This window comes from Oncorhynchus tshawytscha, linkage group LG07 (assembly GCF_018296145.1).
Source record: "Oncorhynchus tshawytscha isolate Ot180627B linkage group LG07, Otsh_v2.0, whole genome shotgun sequence".
Lineage (NCBI taxonomy): Eukaryota > Metazoa > Chordata > Actinopteri > Salmoniformes > Salmonidae > Oncorhynchus > Oncorhynchus tshawytscha.
This window is the reverse complement of record NC_056435.1, coordinates 75,548,002-75,566,192: the sequence shown is the minus strand read 5'-3', so window position 1 is coordinate 75,566,192 and position 18,191 is coordinate 75,548,002. Positions and strand designations below refer to the sequence as shown.

The following is an 18,191-nucleotide window of genomic DNA, read 5'->3' as shown; positions in this document are numbered from 1 at the left end:
CTAGACTAGAATAGTAGTGGTCTAGGTTAAAGACGCTAGACTAGAATAGTAGTGGTCTAGGTTAAAGACGCTAGACTAGAATAGTAGTGGTCTAGGTTAAAGACGCTAGACTAGAATAGTAGTGGTCTAGGTTAAAGACGCTAGACTAGAATAGTAGTGGTCTAGGTTAAAGACGCTAGACTAGAATAGTAGTGGTCTAGGTTAAAGACGCTAGACTAGAATAGTAGTGGTCTAGGTTAAAGACGCTAGACTAGAATAGTAGTGGTCTAGGTTAAAGACGCTAGACTAGAATAGTAGTGGTCTAGGTTAAAGATGCTAGACTAGAATAGTAGTGGTCTAGGTTAAAGATGCTAGACTAGAATAGTAGTGGTCTAGGTTAAAGATGCTAGACTAAAATAGTACTGCTCTAGTTTAAAGATGCTAGACTAGAATAGTACTGGTTGAGGTTAAAGATGCTAGACTAAAATAGTACTGGTCTAGGTTAAAGATGCTAGACTAGAATAGTAGTGGTCTAGGTTAAAGATGCTAGACTAGAATAGTACTGGTTGAGGTTAAAGATGCTAGACTAAAATAGTACTGGTCTAGGTTAAAGATGCTAGACTAGAATAGTAGTGGTCTAGGTTAAAGACGCTAGACTAGAATAGTACTAGGTTTGTCTCTGTGTAGATACCTGACCGTCACAGAGGTCGATGAGCGGGGCCTTGTCCCGAATGGCCCGGATCAGTTTGCTCTGCAGCAGCTTGCCGTCAAAGTACATCCATGGGCAGCAGTGCTCCCAGGGGATTGGCTGGCCACACACGTCGTTGGCCAATAAGGCCATGTCCACGCCGCTCATGAACAGAGCAGCCAGCTGCACGCCGCGGGGGTCCAGATTATCAATCTACAGGGAGAGACAAGTTAGAGAACAACTCACAGTGACAGGAATAGTGCTTCCCAAATTCCACCGCTTTTCCAGAAATCCTGACAGTCAGATTCATGTTATCAGGAGGGAATAAGCAAGAAATTGAGGAGAAACCCTGGGAATAAGGGAAAGTTACGGGACTACTCCTAGGATACACTCCTGGTGATGGGGGGGAGATCTCAGATACACTCCTGGTGATGGGGGATCTCAGATACACTCCTGGTGGGGGAGACTACAGTAGTAACCACCCACACTACAGTAGAAACCCCCCACTACAGTAGTAACCCCCACTACAGTAGTAACACCCCCACTACAGTAGTAACCCCCACTACAGTAGTAACCCCCCACTACAGTAGTAACCCTCCACTACAGTAGTAACCCTCCACTACAGTAGTAACCCTCCACTACAGTAGTAACCCCCACAACAGTACTAACCCCCCACTACAGTACTAACCCCCACTACAGTAGTAACCCACCCAGTAGTAACCCTCCACTACAGTAGTAACCCCCAGTAGTAACCCTCCCCCCCAGTAGTAACCCTCCACTACAGTAGTAAACCTCCACTACAGTAGTAACCCCCCAGTAGTAACCCTCCACTACAGTAGTAACCCCCCAGTAGTAACCCTCCACTACAGTAGTAACCCCCCAGTAGTAACCCCCCAGTAGTAACCCTCCACTACAGTAGTAACCCCCACTACAGTAGTAACCCCCCAGTAGTAACCCTCCACTACAGTAGTAACCCCCCAGTAGTAACCCTCCACTACAGTAGTAACCCCCACTACAGTAGTAACCTCCACTACAGTAGTAACACCCCCACTACAGTAGTAACCCCTCCACTACAGTAGTAACCCCTCCAGTAGTAACCCTCCACTACAGTAGTAACCCCCAGTAGTAACCCCCCCAGTAGTAACCTCCCCCCCAGTAGTAACACCCCCACTACAGTAGTAACACCCCACCCCAGTAGTAACCTCCACTACAGTAGTAACCCCCCAGTAGTAACCCCCCCTACAGTAGTAACACCCCCAGTAGTAACCCCCAGTAGTAACACACCCCCAGTAGTAACACCCCCAGTAGTAACACCCCCACTACAGTAGTAACCCCCAGTAGTAACCCCCCACTACAGTAGTAACACCCCCAGTAGTAACCCCCCACTACAGTAGTAACACCCCCCAGTAGTAACACCCCCAGTAGTAACCCCCCAGTAGTAACCCTCCACTATAGTAGTAACACCCCACTACAGTAGTAACCCCCCAATACAGTAGTAACCCCCCACTACAGTAGTAACCCCCACTACAGTAGTAACCCTCCACTACAGTAGTAACCCTCCACTACAGCAGTAACCCCCACTACAGTAGTAACCCCCACTACAGTAGTAACCCCCCCAGTAGTAACCCCCCAGTACAGTAGTAACCCCCCCCTACAGTATTAACAACCCCAGTAGTAACACCCCAGTAGTAACCCTCCACTACAGTAGTAACCCCCCAGTAGTAACCCCCACTACAGTAGTAACCCCCCACTACAGTAGTAACCCCCCCCACTACAGTAGTAACCCTACACTACAGTAGTAACCCTACACTACAGTAGTAACCCTCCACTACAGTAGTAACCCTCCACTGCAGTAGTAACCCCCACTACAGTAGTAACACCCCACTACAGTAGTAACACCCCCCCCAGTAGTAACCCCCCAGTAGTAACCCGCCCCAGTAGTAACCCGCCCCAGTAGTAACCCGCCCCAGTAGTAACACCCCACTACAGTAGTAACCCCCCAGTAGTAACCCCCACTACAGTAGTAACCCCCAGTAGTAACCCTCCACTATAGTAGTAACCCCCACTACAGTAGTAACACTCCACTACAGTAGCAACCCCCCAGTAGTAACCCCCCAGTAGTAACCCTCCACTACAGTAGTAACCCCCAGTAGTAACCCCCCAGTAGTAACCCTCCACTACAGTAGTAACCCCCAACCCCAGTAGTAACCCCCCACTACAGTAGTAACCCTCCACTACAGTAGTAACTCTCCACTACAGTAGTAACCCCCCACTACAGTAATAACCCTGCACTACAGTAGTAACCCCCCAGTAGTAACCCCCAGTAGTAAACCCCCAGTAGTAACACCCTCCAGTAGTAACACCCCCAGTAGTAACCCCCCAGTAGTAACCCGCCCCAGTAGTAACACCCCACTACAGTAGTAACCCCCCAGTAGTAACCCCCACTACAGTAGTAACCCCCCAGTAGTAACCCTCCACTATAGTAGTAACCCCCACTACAGTAGTAACCCCCACTACAGTAGTAACCCCCCAGTAGTAACCCTCCACTACAGTAGCAACCCCCCAGTAGTAACCCTCCACTACAGTAGCAACCCCCCAGTAGTAACCCCCAGTAGTAACTCTCCACTACAGTAGTAACCCCCCAGTAGTAACCCTCCACTACAGTAGTAACCCCCAGTAGTAACCCCCACTACAGTAGTAACCCTCCACTACAGTAGTAACCCTCCACTACAGTAGTAACCCCCACTACAGTAGTAACCCCCACTACAGTAGTAACCCTCCACTACAGTAGTAACCCCCACTACAGTAGTAACCCCCAGTAGTAACCCCCCCAGTAGTAACCCCCCAGTAGTAACCCGCCCCAGTAGTAACCCCCCCCCCAGTAGTAACCCCCCCAGTAGTAACCCCCACTACAGTAGTAACCCCCCCCAGCAGTAACCCCCACTACAGTAGTAACCCCCCAGTAGTAACCTCCACTACAGTAGTAACCCCCACTACAGTAGTAACACTCCACTACAGTAGTAACCCCCCCCAGTAGTAACCCTCCACTACAGTAGTAACCCCCCAGTAGTAACCCCCAGTAGTAACCCTCCACTACAGTAGTAACCCCCAGTAGTAACCCCACTACAGTAGTAACCCCCACTACAGTAGTAACCCCCACTACAGTAGTAACCCCCCAGTAGTAACCCTCCACTACAGTAGTAACCCCCCAGTAGTAACCCCCAGTAATAACCATCCACTACAGTAGTAACCCCCCAGTAGTAACCCTCCACTACAGTAGTAACCCCCCAGTAGTAACCCCCAGTAGTAACCTCCACTACAGTAGTAACCCCCAGTAGTAACCTCCCCCCCCAGTAGTAACCCTTCACTACAGTAGTAACCCCCCAGTAGTAACCCTTCACTACAGTAGTAACCCCCCAGTAGTAACCCTCCACTACAGTAGTAACCCCCCAGTAGTAACCCCCCAGTATTAACCCTCCACTACAGTAGTAACCCCCCAGTAGTAACCCCCCAGTAGTAACCCCCCAGTACAGTAGTAACCCCCCTAGTACAGTAGTAACCCCCCAGTAGTAACCCTCCACTACAGTAGTAACCCCCCAGTAGTAACCCCCAGTATTAACCCTCCACTACAGTAGTAACCCCCAGTAGTAACCCCCCAGTAGTAACCCCCCAGTACAGTAGTAACTCCCCCAGTAGTAACCCCCCCAGTACAGTAGTAACCCCTCAGTACAGTAGTAACCCCCAGTATTAACCCTCCACTACAGTAGTAACTCTCCACTACAGTAGTAACCCCCCACTACAGTAGTAACCCCCACTACAGTAGTAACCCCCACTACAGTAGTAACCCCCCAGTAGTAACCCCCCAGTAGTAACCCGCCCCAGTAGTAACACCCCACTACAGTAGTAACCCCCAGCAGTAACCCCCACCAGTAGTAACCCCCAGTAGTAACCCTCCAGTACAGTAGTAACCCCCCAGTAGTAACCCCCCACTACAGTAGTAACCCCCCAGTAGTAACCCCCCAGTAGTAACCCCCCAGTACAGTAGTAACCCCCAGTACAGTAGTAACCCTCCAAATCAAATCAAATTTATTTATATAGCCCTTCATACATCAGCTGATATCTCAAAGTGCTGTACAGAAACCCAGCCTAAAACCCCAAACAGCAAGCAATGCAGGTGTAGAAGCACAGTGGCTAGGAAAAACTCCCCAGTAGTAACCCCCCACTACAGTAGTAACCCCCCAGTAGTAACCCCCATTAACAGCATTCCACAGAGCAAAGCACTGCAAGCAGAGAGGTCACAGCCCATTCCCCCAGTCTGCCGACACTCAGCCCATTCCCCCAGTCTGCCGACACTCAGCCCATTCCCCCAGTCTGCCGACACCAGCCCAACCCCCCAGAGCCACACCAGCCCATTCCCCAGTCTGCCGACACTCAGCCCAACCCCCAGTCTCACCCAGCCCAACCCCCAGTCTGCCGACACTCAGCCCATTCCCCCAGTCTGCCGACACTCAGGACACTAGCTGACAATCTACCAGCCAACCACACAGAGCCAACCAACCAATCACCCAGCCAACCACACAGAGCCAACCAACCAGTCACCCAGCCAACCACACAGAGCCAACCAACCAGTCACCCAGCCAACCACACAGAGTTAGCCAGCCAAACAGCCACCCACCCACACCCAGCCAGCCAACCCACCGAGCCAGCCAACCAACCAGTGACCCAGCCAACCACACTGAACCAACCAGCCAACCAGTGACCCAGCCATCCACAGCCAGCCAGCCAGCCATCCACGTAGCCAGCCAGCCAGCCATCCACGCCAGCCAGCCATCCACGTAGCCAGCCAGCCAGCCATCCACGTAGCCAGCCAGCCAGCCATCCATCCGCGTAGCCAGCCAGCCAGCCATCCACGTAGCCAGCCAGCCAGCCATCCGCGTAGCCAGCCAGCCAGCCATCCACGTAGCCAGCCAGCCAGCCATCCACGTAGCCAGCCAGCCATCCACGTAGCCAGCCAGCCAGCCATCCACGTAGCCAGCCAGCCATCCACGTAGCCAGCCAGCCATCCACGTAGCCAGCCATCCATCCACGTAGCCAGCCATCCACGTAGCCAGCCATCCACGTAGCCAGCCATCCACGTAGCCAGCCAGCCAGCCATCCACGTAGCCAGCCAGCCAGCCATCCACGTAGCCAGCCAGATAGCCATCCACGTAGCCAGCCAGACAGCCATCCACGTAGCCAGCCAGCCAGCCATCCACGTAGCCAGCCAGCCAGCCATCCCACCAGCCAGCCAGACAGCCAGCCAGCCAGCCATCCACGTAGCCAGCCAGCCAGCCATCCACGTAGCCAGCCAGCCAGCCATCCACGTAGCCAACCAGCCAGCCATCCACGTAGCCAGCCAGCCAGCCATCCACGTAGCCAGCCAGCCAGCCATCCACGTAGCCAACCAGCCAGCCATCCACGTAGCCAGCCATCCACGTAGCCAGCCAGCCATCCACGTAGCCAGCCAGCCATCCACGTAGCCAGCCATCCACATAGCCAGCCATCCACGTAGCCAGCCAGCCACGTAGCCAGCCAGCCACGTAGCCAGCCAGCCAGGCATTCACACAGACTACCATAACCGAGCCACACACAGACTACCATAACAGCAGATCAGAAGCAGCTGGTTCATGTTTAGAGTAGTTAAGCACATTATTGTTGAGACAATATGAGCAGTGTCCTGTAGAACCACCTAGAGTCTCGTCAGTCCACCTCTCCTCTCTGAGAAACATGTTGAAATGGACCAACTCAGAACAGCCCAGCGGAGCGTTGGGAGGATCTGATAGGTTACCCAACTGATGGGGACTGTTTCCTGGACCCAGAGTACACATACTACTGGACTACAGAAGAGAACCTCTACAGCTGTTCAGTCCAGGATAGGGTTGGAAACTCATAACTTTCACCAAATTACCAGGTTTTCCAGAAATGCCCTTTGGAAAATTCCCTGAATCAGGTTAGAAATCCAGACTCTTCCAACTAGGAATTCTGGAAAACCTGGGAAGTTATCAATGGTTTCGGAAACCTAGTCCAGGAGAATTGTTAAAGTGGGTGTGTGAAAGGAGCGTGTAATACCACTGTCTGCCACTGGGTGGTTTCAGGACACTCCTCAGACTCACTACAAAATCACCTTGAGTTCCTGCAGCTGTTCAGGCTCATACAGTTTAGGAGAAAGTGCTTGGGCTAGGAACGCGTCCAGTTCCTTACCACGCAAAACTCGTACTCCTGGCCATTGTAACATAAACCTAGAACAGAACACAAGGCAAATTTACAACATGACAACATACAGGAACTGACCTTAGTAATGATCGGATTTTAGTAACACTGTCTGATCAGGTCTTCCATTATCTCTCAACACAGAACAATACAGTAGACACTCAGCAGAAAACTACAGATCATTTGTCTGCCTCTCAGTGTGTGTGTGTGTGTGTGTGTTCCCTCACCTCAACACACAGCAGAGAACCAGGAGATGTGTGGGGACGCAGGCTGGGTTGAGCATGGCTGGGGCATCTGACCTCATACAGGCCAGGAAGGCCCTCATCCTGCCGTTCTTATCCTCCACAGCCTTGCCCAGCCACAGCTTCTTCAGGTTTGGACAGGTCCACTCTCTGAAGGGCAGAGCCTCCACCAGCTCTGGGGTGTGGGGGGACTTCCCCTTGTAGGCTGCCCACTCCTTCACTGCCACAGGGGGGTCTGGAACACATTAGTAACATTAACCCTGACCTCTGACCCTAACACACCCACTCCTTCACTGCCACAGGGGGTCTGGAACACATTAGTAACATTAACCCTGACCTCTGACCCTAACACACCCACTCCTTCAATACCACAGGGGGTCTGGAACACATTAGTAACATTAACCCTGACCTCTGACCCTAACACACCCACTCCTTCACTGCCACAGGGGGTCTGGAACACATTAGTAACATTAACCCTGACCTCTGACCCTAACACACCCACTCCTTCTATACCACAGGGGGTCTGGAACACATTAATAACATTAACCCTGACCTCTGACCCTAACACACCACTCCTTCAATACCACAGGGGGTCTGGAACACATTAGTAACATTAACCCTGACCTCTGACCCTAACACACCCACTCCTTCACTGCCACAGGGGGTCTGGAACACATTAGTAACATTAACCCTGACCTCTGACCCTAACACACCCACTCCTTCACTGCCACAGGGGGTCTGGAACACATTAGTAACATTAACCCTGACCCTAACACACCCACTCCTTCAATACCACAGGGGGTCTGGAACACATTAGTAACATTAACCCTGACCTCTGACCCTAACACACCCACTCCTTCAATACCACAGGGGGTCTGGAACACATTAGTAACATTAACCCTGACCTCTGACCCTAACACACCCACTCCTTCAATACCACAGGGGGTCTGGAACACATTAGTAACATTAACCCTGACCTCTGACCCTAACACACCCACTCCTTCACTGCCACAGGGGGTCTGGAACACATTAATAACATTAACCCTGACCTCTGACCCTAACACACCCACTCCTTCAATACCACAGGGGGTCTGGAACACATTAGTAACATTAACCCTGACCTCTGACCCTAACACACCCACTCCTTCAATACCACAGGGTGGTCTGGAACACATTAGTAACATTAACCCTGACCCTAACACACCCACTCCTTCAATACCACAGGGGGTCTGGAACACATTAGTAACATTAACCCTGTTTCCATTGATCATCTTTGAGATGTTTCTACAACTTGTTTGACTCCACCTGTGGTCAATTAAATTCATTAGACATGATTTGGAAAGGGACACACCCATAACTCCCACTGACAGTCACGTCAGAGAAAAAAAAAAACAAGCCATGAGGTCAAAGGAATTGTCCGTAGAGCTGGAGACAGCATTGAAGGTCCCCAAGAACACAGTTGCCTCCATCATTCTTAAATGGAAGAAGTTTGGAACCAACAATAATCTTCCTAGAGCTGGCTGCCTGGCCAAACTGAGCAATCGGGGAGAAGTAACATTAACCCTGACCTCTGACCCTAACACACCCACTCCTTCAATACCACAGGGGGTCTGGAACACATTAGTAACATTAACCCTGACCTCTGACCCTAACACACCCACTCATTCACTGCCACAGGGGGTCTGGAACACATTAGTAACATTAACCCTGACCTCTGACCCTAACACACCCACTCCTTCAATACCACAGGGGGTCTGGAACACATTAGTAACATTAACCCTGACCCTAACACACCCACTCCTTCAATACCACAGGGGGTCTGGAACACATTAGTAACATTAACCCTGACCTCTGACCCTAACACACCCACTCCTTCAATACCACAGGGGGTCTGGAACACATTAGTAACATTAACCCTGACCTCTGACCCTAACACACCCACTCCTTCAATACCACAGGGGGTCTGGAACACATTAGTAACATTAACCCTGACCTCTGACCCTAACACACCCACTCCTTCACTGCCACAGGGGGTCTGGAACACATTAATAACATTAACCCTGACCTCTGACCCTAACACACCCACTCCTTCAATACCACAGGGGGTCTGGAACACATTAGTAACATTAACCCTGACCTCTGACCCTAACACACCCACTCCTTCAATACCACAGGGTGGTCTGGAACACATTAGTAACATTAACCCTGACCCTAACACACCCACTCCTTCAATACCACAGGGGGTCTGGAACACATTAGTAACATTAACCCTGTTTCCATTGATCATCTTTGAGATGTTTCTACAACTTGTTTGGACTCCACCTGTGGTCAATTAAATTCATTAGACATGATTTGGAAAGGGACACACCTGTCTATATAACGTCCCACAGTTGACAGTGCACGTCAGAGAAAAAAACAAGCCATGAGGTCAAAGGAATTGTCCGTAGAGCTACGAGACAGCATTGAAGGTCCCCAAGAACACAGTTGCCTCCATCATTCTTAAATGGAAGAAGTTTGGAACCAACAATAATCTTCCTAGAGCTGGCTGCCTGGCCAAACTGAGCAATCGGGGAGAAGTAACATTAACCCTGACCTCTGACCCTAACACACCCACTCCTTCACTGCCACAGGGGGTCTGGAACACATTAGTAACATTAACCCTGACCTCTGACCCTAACACACCCACTCCTTCAATACCACAGGGGGTCTGGAACACATTAGTAACATTAACCCTGACCCTAACACACCCACTCCTTCAATACCACAGGGGGTCTGGAACACATTAGTAACATTAACCCTGACCTCTGACCCTAACACACCCACTCCTTCACTGCCACAGGGGGTCTGGAACACATTAGTAACATTAACCCTGACCTCTGACCCGAACACACCCACTCCTTCACTGCCACAGGGGGTCTGGAACACATTAGTAACATTAACCCTGACCTCTGACCCTAACACACCCACTCCTTCAATACCACAGGGGGTCTGGAATACATTAGTAACATTAACCCTGACCCTAACACACCCACTCCTTCAATACCACAGGGGGTCTGGAACACATTAGTAACATTAACCCTGACCTCTGACCCTAACACACCCACTCCTTCAATACCACAGGGGGTCTGGAACACATTAGTAACATTAACCCTGACCCTAACACACCCACTCCTTCAATACCACAGGGGGTCTGGAACACATTAGTAACATTAACCCTGACCTCTGACCCTAACACACCCACTCCTTCAATACCACAGGGGGTCTGGAACACATTAGTAACATTAACCCTGACCTCTGACCCTAACACACCCACTCCTTCAATACCACAGGGGGTCTGGAACACATTAGTAACATTAACCCTGACCTCTGACCCTAACACACCCACTCCTTCAATACCACAGGGGGTCTGGAACACATTAGTAACATTAACCCTGACCCTAACACACCCACTCCTTCAATACCACAGGGGGTCTGGAACACATTAGTAACATTAACCCTGACCTCTGACCCTAACACACCCACTCCTTCACTGCCACAGGGGGTCTGGAACACATTAGTAACATTAACCCTGACCTCTGACCCTAACACACCCACTCCTTCACTGCCACAGGGGGTCTGGAACACATTAGTAACATTAACCCTGACCTCTGACCCTAACACACCCACTCCTTCAATACCACAGGGGGTCTGGAACACATTAGTAACATTAACCCTGACCTCTGACCCTAACACACCCACTCCTTCAATACCACAGGGGGTCTGGAACACATTAGTAACATTAACCCTGACCCTAACACACCCACTCCTTCAATACCACAGGGGGTCTGGAACACATTAGTAACATTAACCCTGACCTCTGACCCTAACACACCCACTCCTTCACTGCCACAGGGGGTCTGGAACACATTAGTAACATTAACCCTGACCTCTGACCCTAACACACCCACTCCTTCACTGCCACAGGGGGTCTGGAACACATTAGTAACATTAACCCTGACCTCTGACCCTAACACACCCACTCCTTCACTGCCACAGGGGGTCTGGAACACATTAGTAACATTAACCCTGACCTCTGACCCTAACACACCCACTCCTTCAATACCACAGGGGGGTCTGGAACACATTAGTAACATTAACCTCTGACCCCTTTTTTATGTTATCAAAATGTGTTTTGGGCAGAAACGCCTTCTGTAACGTGAACTTTCATGTGACTTGTTACAAACTTGGATGCCATCTGTAAATAGTTCAATTAAGAGGACTGGCCACCCCACATAGCCTGGTTCCTCTCTAGGTTTCTTCCTAGAGGACTGGCCACCCCACATAGCCTGGTTCCTCTCTAGGTTTCTTCCTAGGTTTTGGCCTTTCTAGGGAGTTTTTCCTAGCCACCGTGCTTCTACACCTGCATTGCTTGCTGTTTGGGGTTTTAGGCTGGGTTTCTGTACAGCACTTTGAGATATCAGCTGATGTAAGAAGGGCTATATAAATAAATTTGATTTGATTTGAATTACGAACCTAGTTGGTTTAGCCATGGACAAAGCCAGTAACCTTTCCGCTAGCCATGATTGGCTGAGATAATGTCTATAACAGGAGCTGCTCAGTATGTGTAGATAATTCTTGCTAGCGAAGCGTTTTTGAAAGATACTGTATAACGTTAGCCATGGGGACAACTGCAATAGTGTTGCAAGTGCTCTCAACAACATTGCTGCAGTGAATTTTGCAGGCGCTAATCAACAAGATCAGTGGGGGGATAATAATATTGTGATAGACTACTTTCTGCACACGGTACGTGTGAACCGGAGTGACTTGACACAACGGACCAAACAAACAGAAATGACACAGAGCGTCTTACTAAAGTTAGAGGATCCGCTCTGCCGTGAAGCGGTCATCTATCTACATTCGGAAAGTATTCAGACCCCTTCCCTTTTACCACACTTACTTACATTATTCTACAATGGATGAAATATAACCATTTCCTCCTCAATCTACACATAATATCACATAATGACCAAGTGAAAACAGATTTTTAGCCATTTTTAATTGGAAATGTATTTAAGTATTCAGACCCTTTGCTATGAGACTCAAAATTGATCTCAGGTGCATCCTGTTTCCATTGATCATCTTTGAGATGTTTCTACAACTTGTTTGGACTCCACCTGTGGTCAATTAAATTCATTAGACATGATTTGGAAAGGGACACACCTGTCTATATAACGTCCCACAGTTGACAGTGCACGTCAGAGAAAAAAAAACAAGCCATGAGGCCAAAGGAATTGTCCGTAGAGCTACGAGACAGCATTGAAGGTCCCCAAGAACACAGTTGCCTCCATCATTCTTAAATGGAAGAAGTTTGGAACCAACAATAATCTTCCTAGAGCTGGCTGCCTGGCCAAACTGAGCAATCGGGGGAGAAGTGCCTTGGTCAGGGAGGTGACCCTCTGTGGAGATAGCAGAACCTTCCAGAAGGACAACCATCTCTGCAGCAGTCCACCAGCTCGGGGATTTGAACTTGCAACCTTTCGGTTACTCGTCCAACACTCTAACCACTAGGCTACCCTGCCGCCCCAGATGAAGAGCTTTGCTCAAAGGCACAACAAAAAAAGATAACCTCTAGGATACTGATGTTAGAAACCCTTCCTGTCAGATTTGAAGCTGTTGTTGGTCAGCCTCCAGGCTACCTGGCTGACTCCAGCACTTTGGCAGACAGTGGCGTCCCAGTCCCTCAGCCTTCTTACTAGGACTTGGTCAGTAGAGACTAGCTAATAAAGACTAGCTGGTAGTAGAGTGTAGGTAGGGAGCAGTTTCTTACATTAGTATAGGAAGGTAGTAGTTTCTACATTATTAGTATAGGAAGGTAGTAGTTTCTACATTAGTAGTATAGATAGTTGTTTCTACATTATTAGCATAGATAGTTAGTAGTTTCTACATTATTAGCATAGATAGTAGTTTCTACATTATTAGCATAGATAGTTCGTTTCTACATTATTAGCATAGGAAGGTAGTAGTTTCTACATTATTAGCATAGGAAGGTAGTAGTTTCCACATTATTAGCATAGGTAAGTAGTAGTTTCTACATTATTAGCATAGGAAGGTAGTAGTTTCTACATTAGTAGTTGTGGAAGGTAGTGGTTTCTACACTATTAGCAGTTAGCAGTTTCTTACATTAGTAATATAGGTAGGTAGGTAGCAGTTTCTTACATTAGTAATATAGGTAAGTAGGTAGGTAGGGAGGTAGGTAGGAGTTCCTTACATTAGTAATATAGGTAAGTAGGTAGGTAGGGAGGTAGGTAGGTAGTAGTTTCTTACATTAGTAATATAGGTAGGTAGGTAGTAGTTTCTTACATTAGTAATATAGGTAAGTAGGCAGTAGTTTCTTACATTAGTAATATAGGTAGGTAGGTAGTAGTTTCTTACATTAGTAATATAGGTAAGTAGGCAGTAGTTTCTTACATTAGTAATATAGGTAAGTAGGCAGTAGTTTCTTACATTAGTAATATAGGTAGGTAGGTAGGTAGGTAGGTAGGCAGGCAGTGGTTTCTTACATTAGTAAAATAGGTAAGTAGGCAGTAGTTTCTTACATTAGTAATATAGGTAGGTAGGTAGGCAGTGGTTTCTTACATTAGTAATATAGGTAGGTAGGTAGGTAGGCAGTGGTTTCTTACATTAGTAAAATAGGTAAGTAGGTAGTAGTTTCTTACATTAGTAATATAGGTAGGTAGGTAGGTAGTGGTTTCTTACATTAGTAAAATAGGTAAGTAGGCAGGTAGTTTCTTACATTAGTAATATAGGTAGGTAAGTAGGCAGTAGTTTCTTACATTAGTAAATAGGTAGGTAGGTAGGCAGGCAGTAGTTTCTTACATTAGTAATATAGGTAGGTAGGTAGGTAGGCAGTGGTTTCTTACATTAGTAATATAGGTAGGTAGGTAGGTAGGCAGTGGTTTCTTACATTAGTAAAATAGGTAAGTAGGTAGTAGTTTCTTACATTAGTAATATAGGTAGGTAGGTAGGTAGTGGTTTCTTACATTAGTAAAATAGGTAAGTAGGCAGTAGTTTCTTACATTAGTAATATAGGTAGGTAGGTAAGTAGGCAGTAGTTTCTTACATTAGTAATATAGGTAGGTAGGTAGGTAGGTAGGCAGTGGTTTCTTACATTAGTAATATAGGTAGGTAGGTAGGTAAGTAGGCAGTAGTTTCTTACATTAGTAATATAGGTAGGTAGGTAAGTAGGTAGTGGTTTCTTACATTAGTAATATAGGTAGGTAGGTAGGTAAGTAGGCAGTGGTTTCTTACATTAGTAATATAGGTAGGTAGGTAAGTAGGCAGTGGTTTCTTACATTAGTAATATAGGTAGGTAGGTAGGTAGGTAGGCAGTGGTTTCTTACATTAGTAAAATAGTTAGTAGTTTCTTACATTAGTAATATAGGTAGGTAGGTAGGTAGGCAGTAGTTTCTTACATTAGTAATATAGGTAGGTAGGTAGGTAGTAGTTTCTTACATTAGTAATATAGGTAGGTAGGTAGGTAGGCAGTAGTTTCTTACATTAGTAATATAGGTAGGTAGGTAGGTAGGCAGTGGTTTCTTACATTAGTAATATAGGTAGGTAGGTAGGTAGGCAGTGGTTTCTTACATTAGTAATATAGATAGGTAGGTAGGCAGTGGTTTCTTACATTAGTAATATAGGTAGGTAGGTAGGTAGGCAGTGGTTTCTTACATTAGTAATATAGGTAGGTAGGTAGGTAGGCAGTGGTTTCTTACATTAGTAATATAGGTAGGTAGGTAGGCAGTGGTTTCTTACATTAGTAATATAGGTAGGTAGGTAGGTAGGTAGGCAGGTAGGCAGTGGTTTCTTACATTAGTAATATAGGTAGGTAGGTAGGCAGTAGTTTCTTACATTAGTAATATAGGTAGGTAGGTAGGCAGTAGTTTCTTACATTAGTAATATAGGTAGGTAGGCAGTGGTTTCTTACATTAGTAATATAGGTAGGTAGGTAGGCAGTGGTTTCTTACATTAGTAATATAGGTAGGTAGGTAGGCAGTGGTTTCTTACATTAGTAATATAGGTAGGTAGGTAGGCAGTGGTTTCTTACATTAGTAATATAGGTAGGTAGGTAGGCAGTGGTTTCTTACATTAGTAATATAGGTAGGTAGGTAGGTAGGCAGTGGTTTCTTACATTAGTAATATAGGTAGGTAGGTAGGCAGTGGTTTCTTACATTAGTAATATAGGTAGGTAGGTAGGCAGTAGTTTCTTACATTCGTAATATAGGTAAGTAGGGAGGTAGGTAGGTAGGTAGGTAGGCAGTGGTTTCTTACATTCGTAATATAGGTAGGTAGGTAGGTAGGTAGGCAGTGGTTTCTTACATTCGTAATATAGGTAGGTAGGTAGGTAGGTAGGCAGTGGTTTCTTACATTAGTAATATAGGTAAGTAGGCAGTAGTTTCTTACATTAGTAATATAGGTAGGTAGGTAGGTAGGTAGGCAGTGGTTTCTTACATTAGTAAAATAGGTAGGTAGGTAGGCAGTGGTTTCTTACATTAGTAAAATAGGTAGGTAGGTAGGTAGGTAGGCAGGCAGTGGTTTCTTACATTCGTAGCATAGGTAGGTAGTAGTTTCAAACATTAGTAAAGCATAAGTAGGTCATAGTTTATTACAGTAATGTAGGTAGTCTATTACATTAGTAGTATGGTATAGGTACAGTTGAAGGCAGAAGTTTACATACACCTTATCCAAATACGTTCAAACTCAGTTTATCACAATTCCCGACATTTAATCCTATTAAAAATGCCCCATCTTCGGTCAGTAAGGATCACCACTTTATTTTAAGAATGTGAAATGTCAGAATAATAGTAGAGAGAATGATTTATTTCAGCTTTTATTTCTTTCATCACATTCCCAGTGGGTCAGAAGTTGACATAAACTCAATTCGTATTTGGTAGCATTGCCTTTAAATTGTTTAACTTGGGTCAAACGTTTCGGATAACCTTCCACAAGCTTCCCACAATAAGTTGGGTGAATTTTGGCCCATTCCTCCTAACAGCTGGTGTAACTGAGTCAGGTTTGTAGGCCTCCTTTCTCTCACACGCTTTTTCAGTTCTGCCTGCAAATTTTCTATAGGATTGAGGTCAGGGCTTTGTGATGGCCACTCCAATACCTTGACTTTGTTGTCCTTAAGCCATTTTGCCAAAACTTTGGAAGTATGCTTGGGGTCATTGTCCATTTGGAAGACCCATTTGCGACCGTCCTTTAACTTCCTGACTGATGTTTTGAGATGTTGCTTCAATATTTCCACATAATTTTACTTCCTCATTAAGCCATCTATTTTGTGAAGTGCACCAGTCCCTCCTGCAGCAAAGCACCCCAACAACATGATGCTGCCACCCCCGTGCTTCACGGTTGGGATGGGGTTCTTCGGCTTGCCTCCCCCTTTTTCCTCAAAACATAATGATGGTCATTATGGCCAAACTATTTTTGTTTAATGAGAGCAGAGGACATATCTCCAAAAAGTAGTCTCACCCCATGTGCGGTTGCAAACTGTGGTCTGGCTTTTTTATGGCGGTTTTGGAAACGACCTTTCAGGTTATGTCGATATAGGACTCGTTTTACTGTGGATATAGATAGTTTTGTACCCATTTCCTCCAGCATCTTCACAAGGTCCTTTTGCTGTTGTTCTGGCATTGATTTGCATTTTTTGTACCAGAGTACGTTCATCTCTAGGAGACAGAACGCGTCTCCTTCCTGAGGGGTATGACGACTGAGTGGTCACATGGTGTTTATACTTGCGTACTATTATTTGTACAGATGAACGTGGTACCTTCAGGTTTTTGGAAATTGCTCCCAAGGATGAACCAGACTCGTGGAGGTCTACAATTCTTTTTGAAGTCTTGGCTGATTTCTTTTGATTTTCCCATGATATCAAGCAAAGAGGCACTGAGTTTGAAGGTAGGCCTTGAAATACATCCACAGGTACACCTCCAATTGACTCAAATGTTGTCAATTAGCCTATCAGAAGCTTCTAAAGCCATGACATAATTTTCTGGAATTTTCCAAACTGTTTAAAGGCACAGTCCCCTTGGTGTATGTAAACTTCTGACCCACTGGAATTGTGATACAGTGAATTATAAGTTAAATAATCTGTCTTTAAAAAATTGTTGGGAAAATGACTTGTGTCATACAAAGTAGATGTCCTAACCGACTTGCCAAAACTATAGTTTATTAACAAGAAATGTGTGTAGTGGTTGAAAAACAAGTTAATGACTCCAACCTAAGTGTATGTAAACTTCCAACTTCAACTGTAGGTAGATAGTAGTTTCTACATTATTAGTATAGGTAGGTTGTAGTTTCTTACATTAGTAATGTAGGAAGGTAGTAGTTTCTACATTATTAGTATAGGAAGGTTGTAGTTTCTTACATTAGTAATGTAGTAATGTAGGAAGGTAGTAGTTTCTACATTATTAGTATAGGAAGGTAGTAGTTTCTACATTATTAGTATAGGAAGGTTGTAGTTTCTTACATTAGTAATGTAGTAATGTAGGAAGGTAGTAGTTTCTACATTATTAGTATAGGAAGGTAGTAGTTTCTACATTATTAGTATAGGAAGGTTGTAGTTTCTTACATTAGTAATGTAGTAATGTAGGAAGGTAGTAGTTTCTACATTATTAGTATAGGAAGGTTGTAGTTTCTACATTAGGTAGGTAGATAGGTAGGTAGTCGTTTCTTACATTAGTAATGTAGGTAGGTAGTAGTTTCTTAAACGAGTTGTAGAGTATAGCTAGTTAGCAGTGTCTTACATTCAGGCAGACGGTTGCGCCTCATGGCTAGTCTCTCAGCCTTCTTCTTGGCTTCAGCCAGGCTGAAGAGAACCCCGTAAACATGCTGTCGGATGGGTCTGAACAGCTGCACTGCTGACGGGAGCTCCTGGTTGGCCTCATCCTCTATGGTGACGGACAGCTTTATCTCCCCCTGAAAACACAACACACACTCTTAAAAAAAGAAAAACAAGGGTCGATGTCCCGCATAAATCAAATTAAGCATAATAAAAA

General features: G+C 46.2%; 1 protein-coding gene across 1 annotated transcript in view; it reads right to left on the bottom strand.

Annotated features, from left to right (window-relative positions):
• The window catches only part of LOC112237078 (constitutive coactivator of PPAR-gamma-like protein 1 homolog), a 68,659-nt gene that overhangs the window by 18,272 nt on the left and 32,196 nt on the right, over window positions 1–18,191 (bottom strand). Inside the window, 4 exon segments of the mRNA XM_042324973.1 lie at window positions 671–880; window positions 6,831–6,945; window positions 7,144–7,393; window positions 17,940–18,111. Coding sequence (XP_042180907.1) covers window positions 671–880; window positions 6,831–6,945; window positions 7,144–7,393; window positions 17,940–18,111 — 747 coding nt within the window.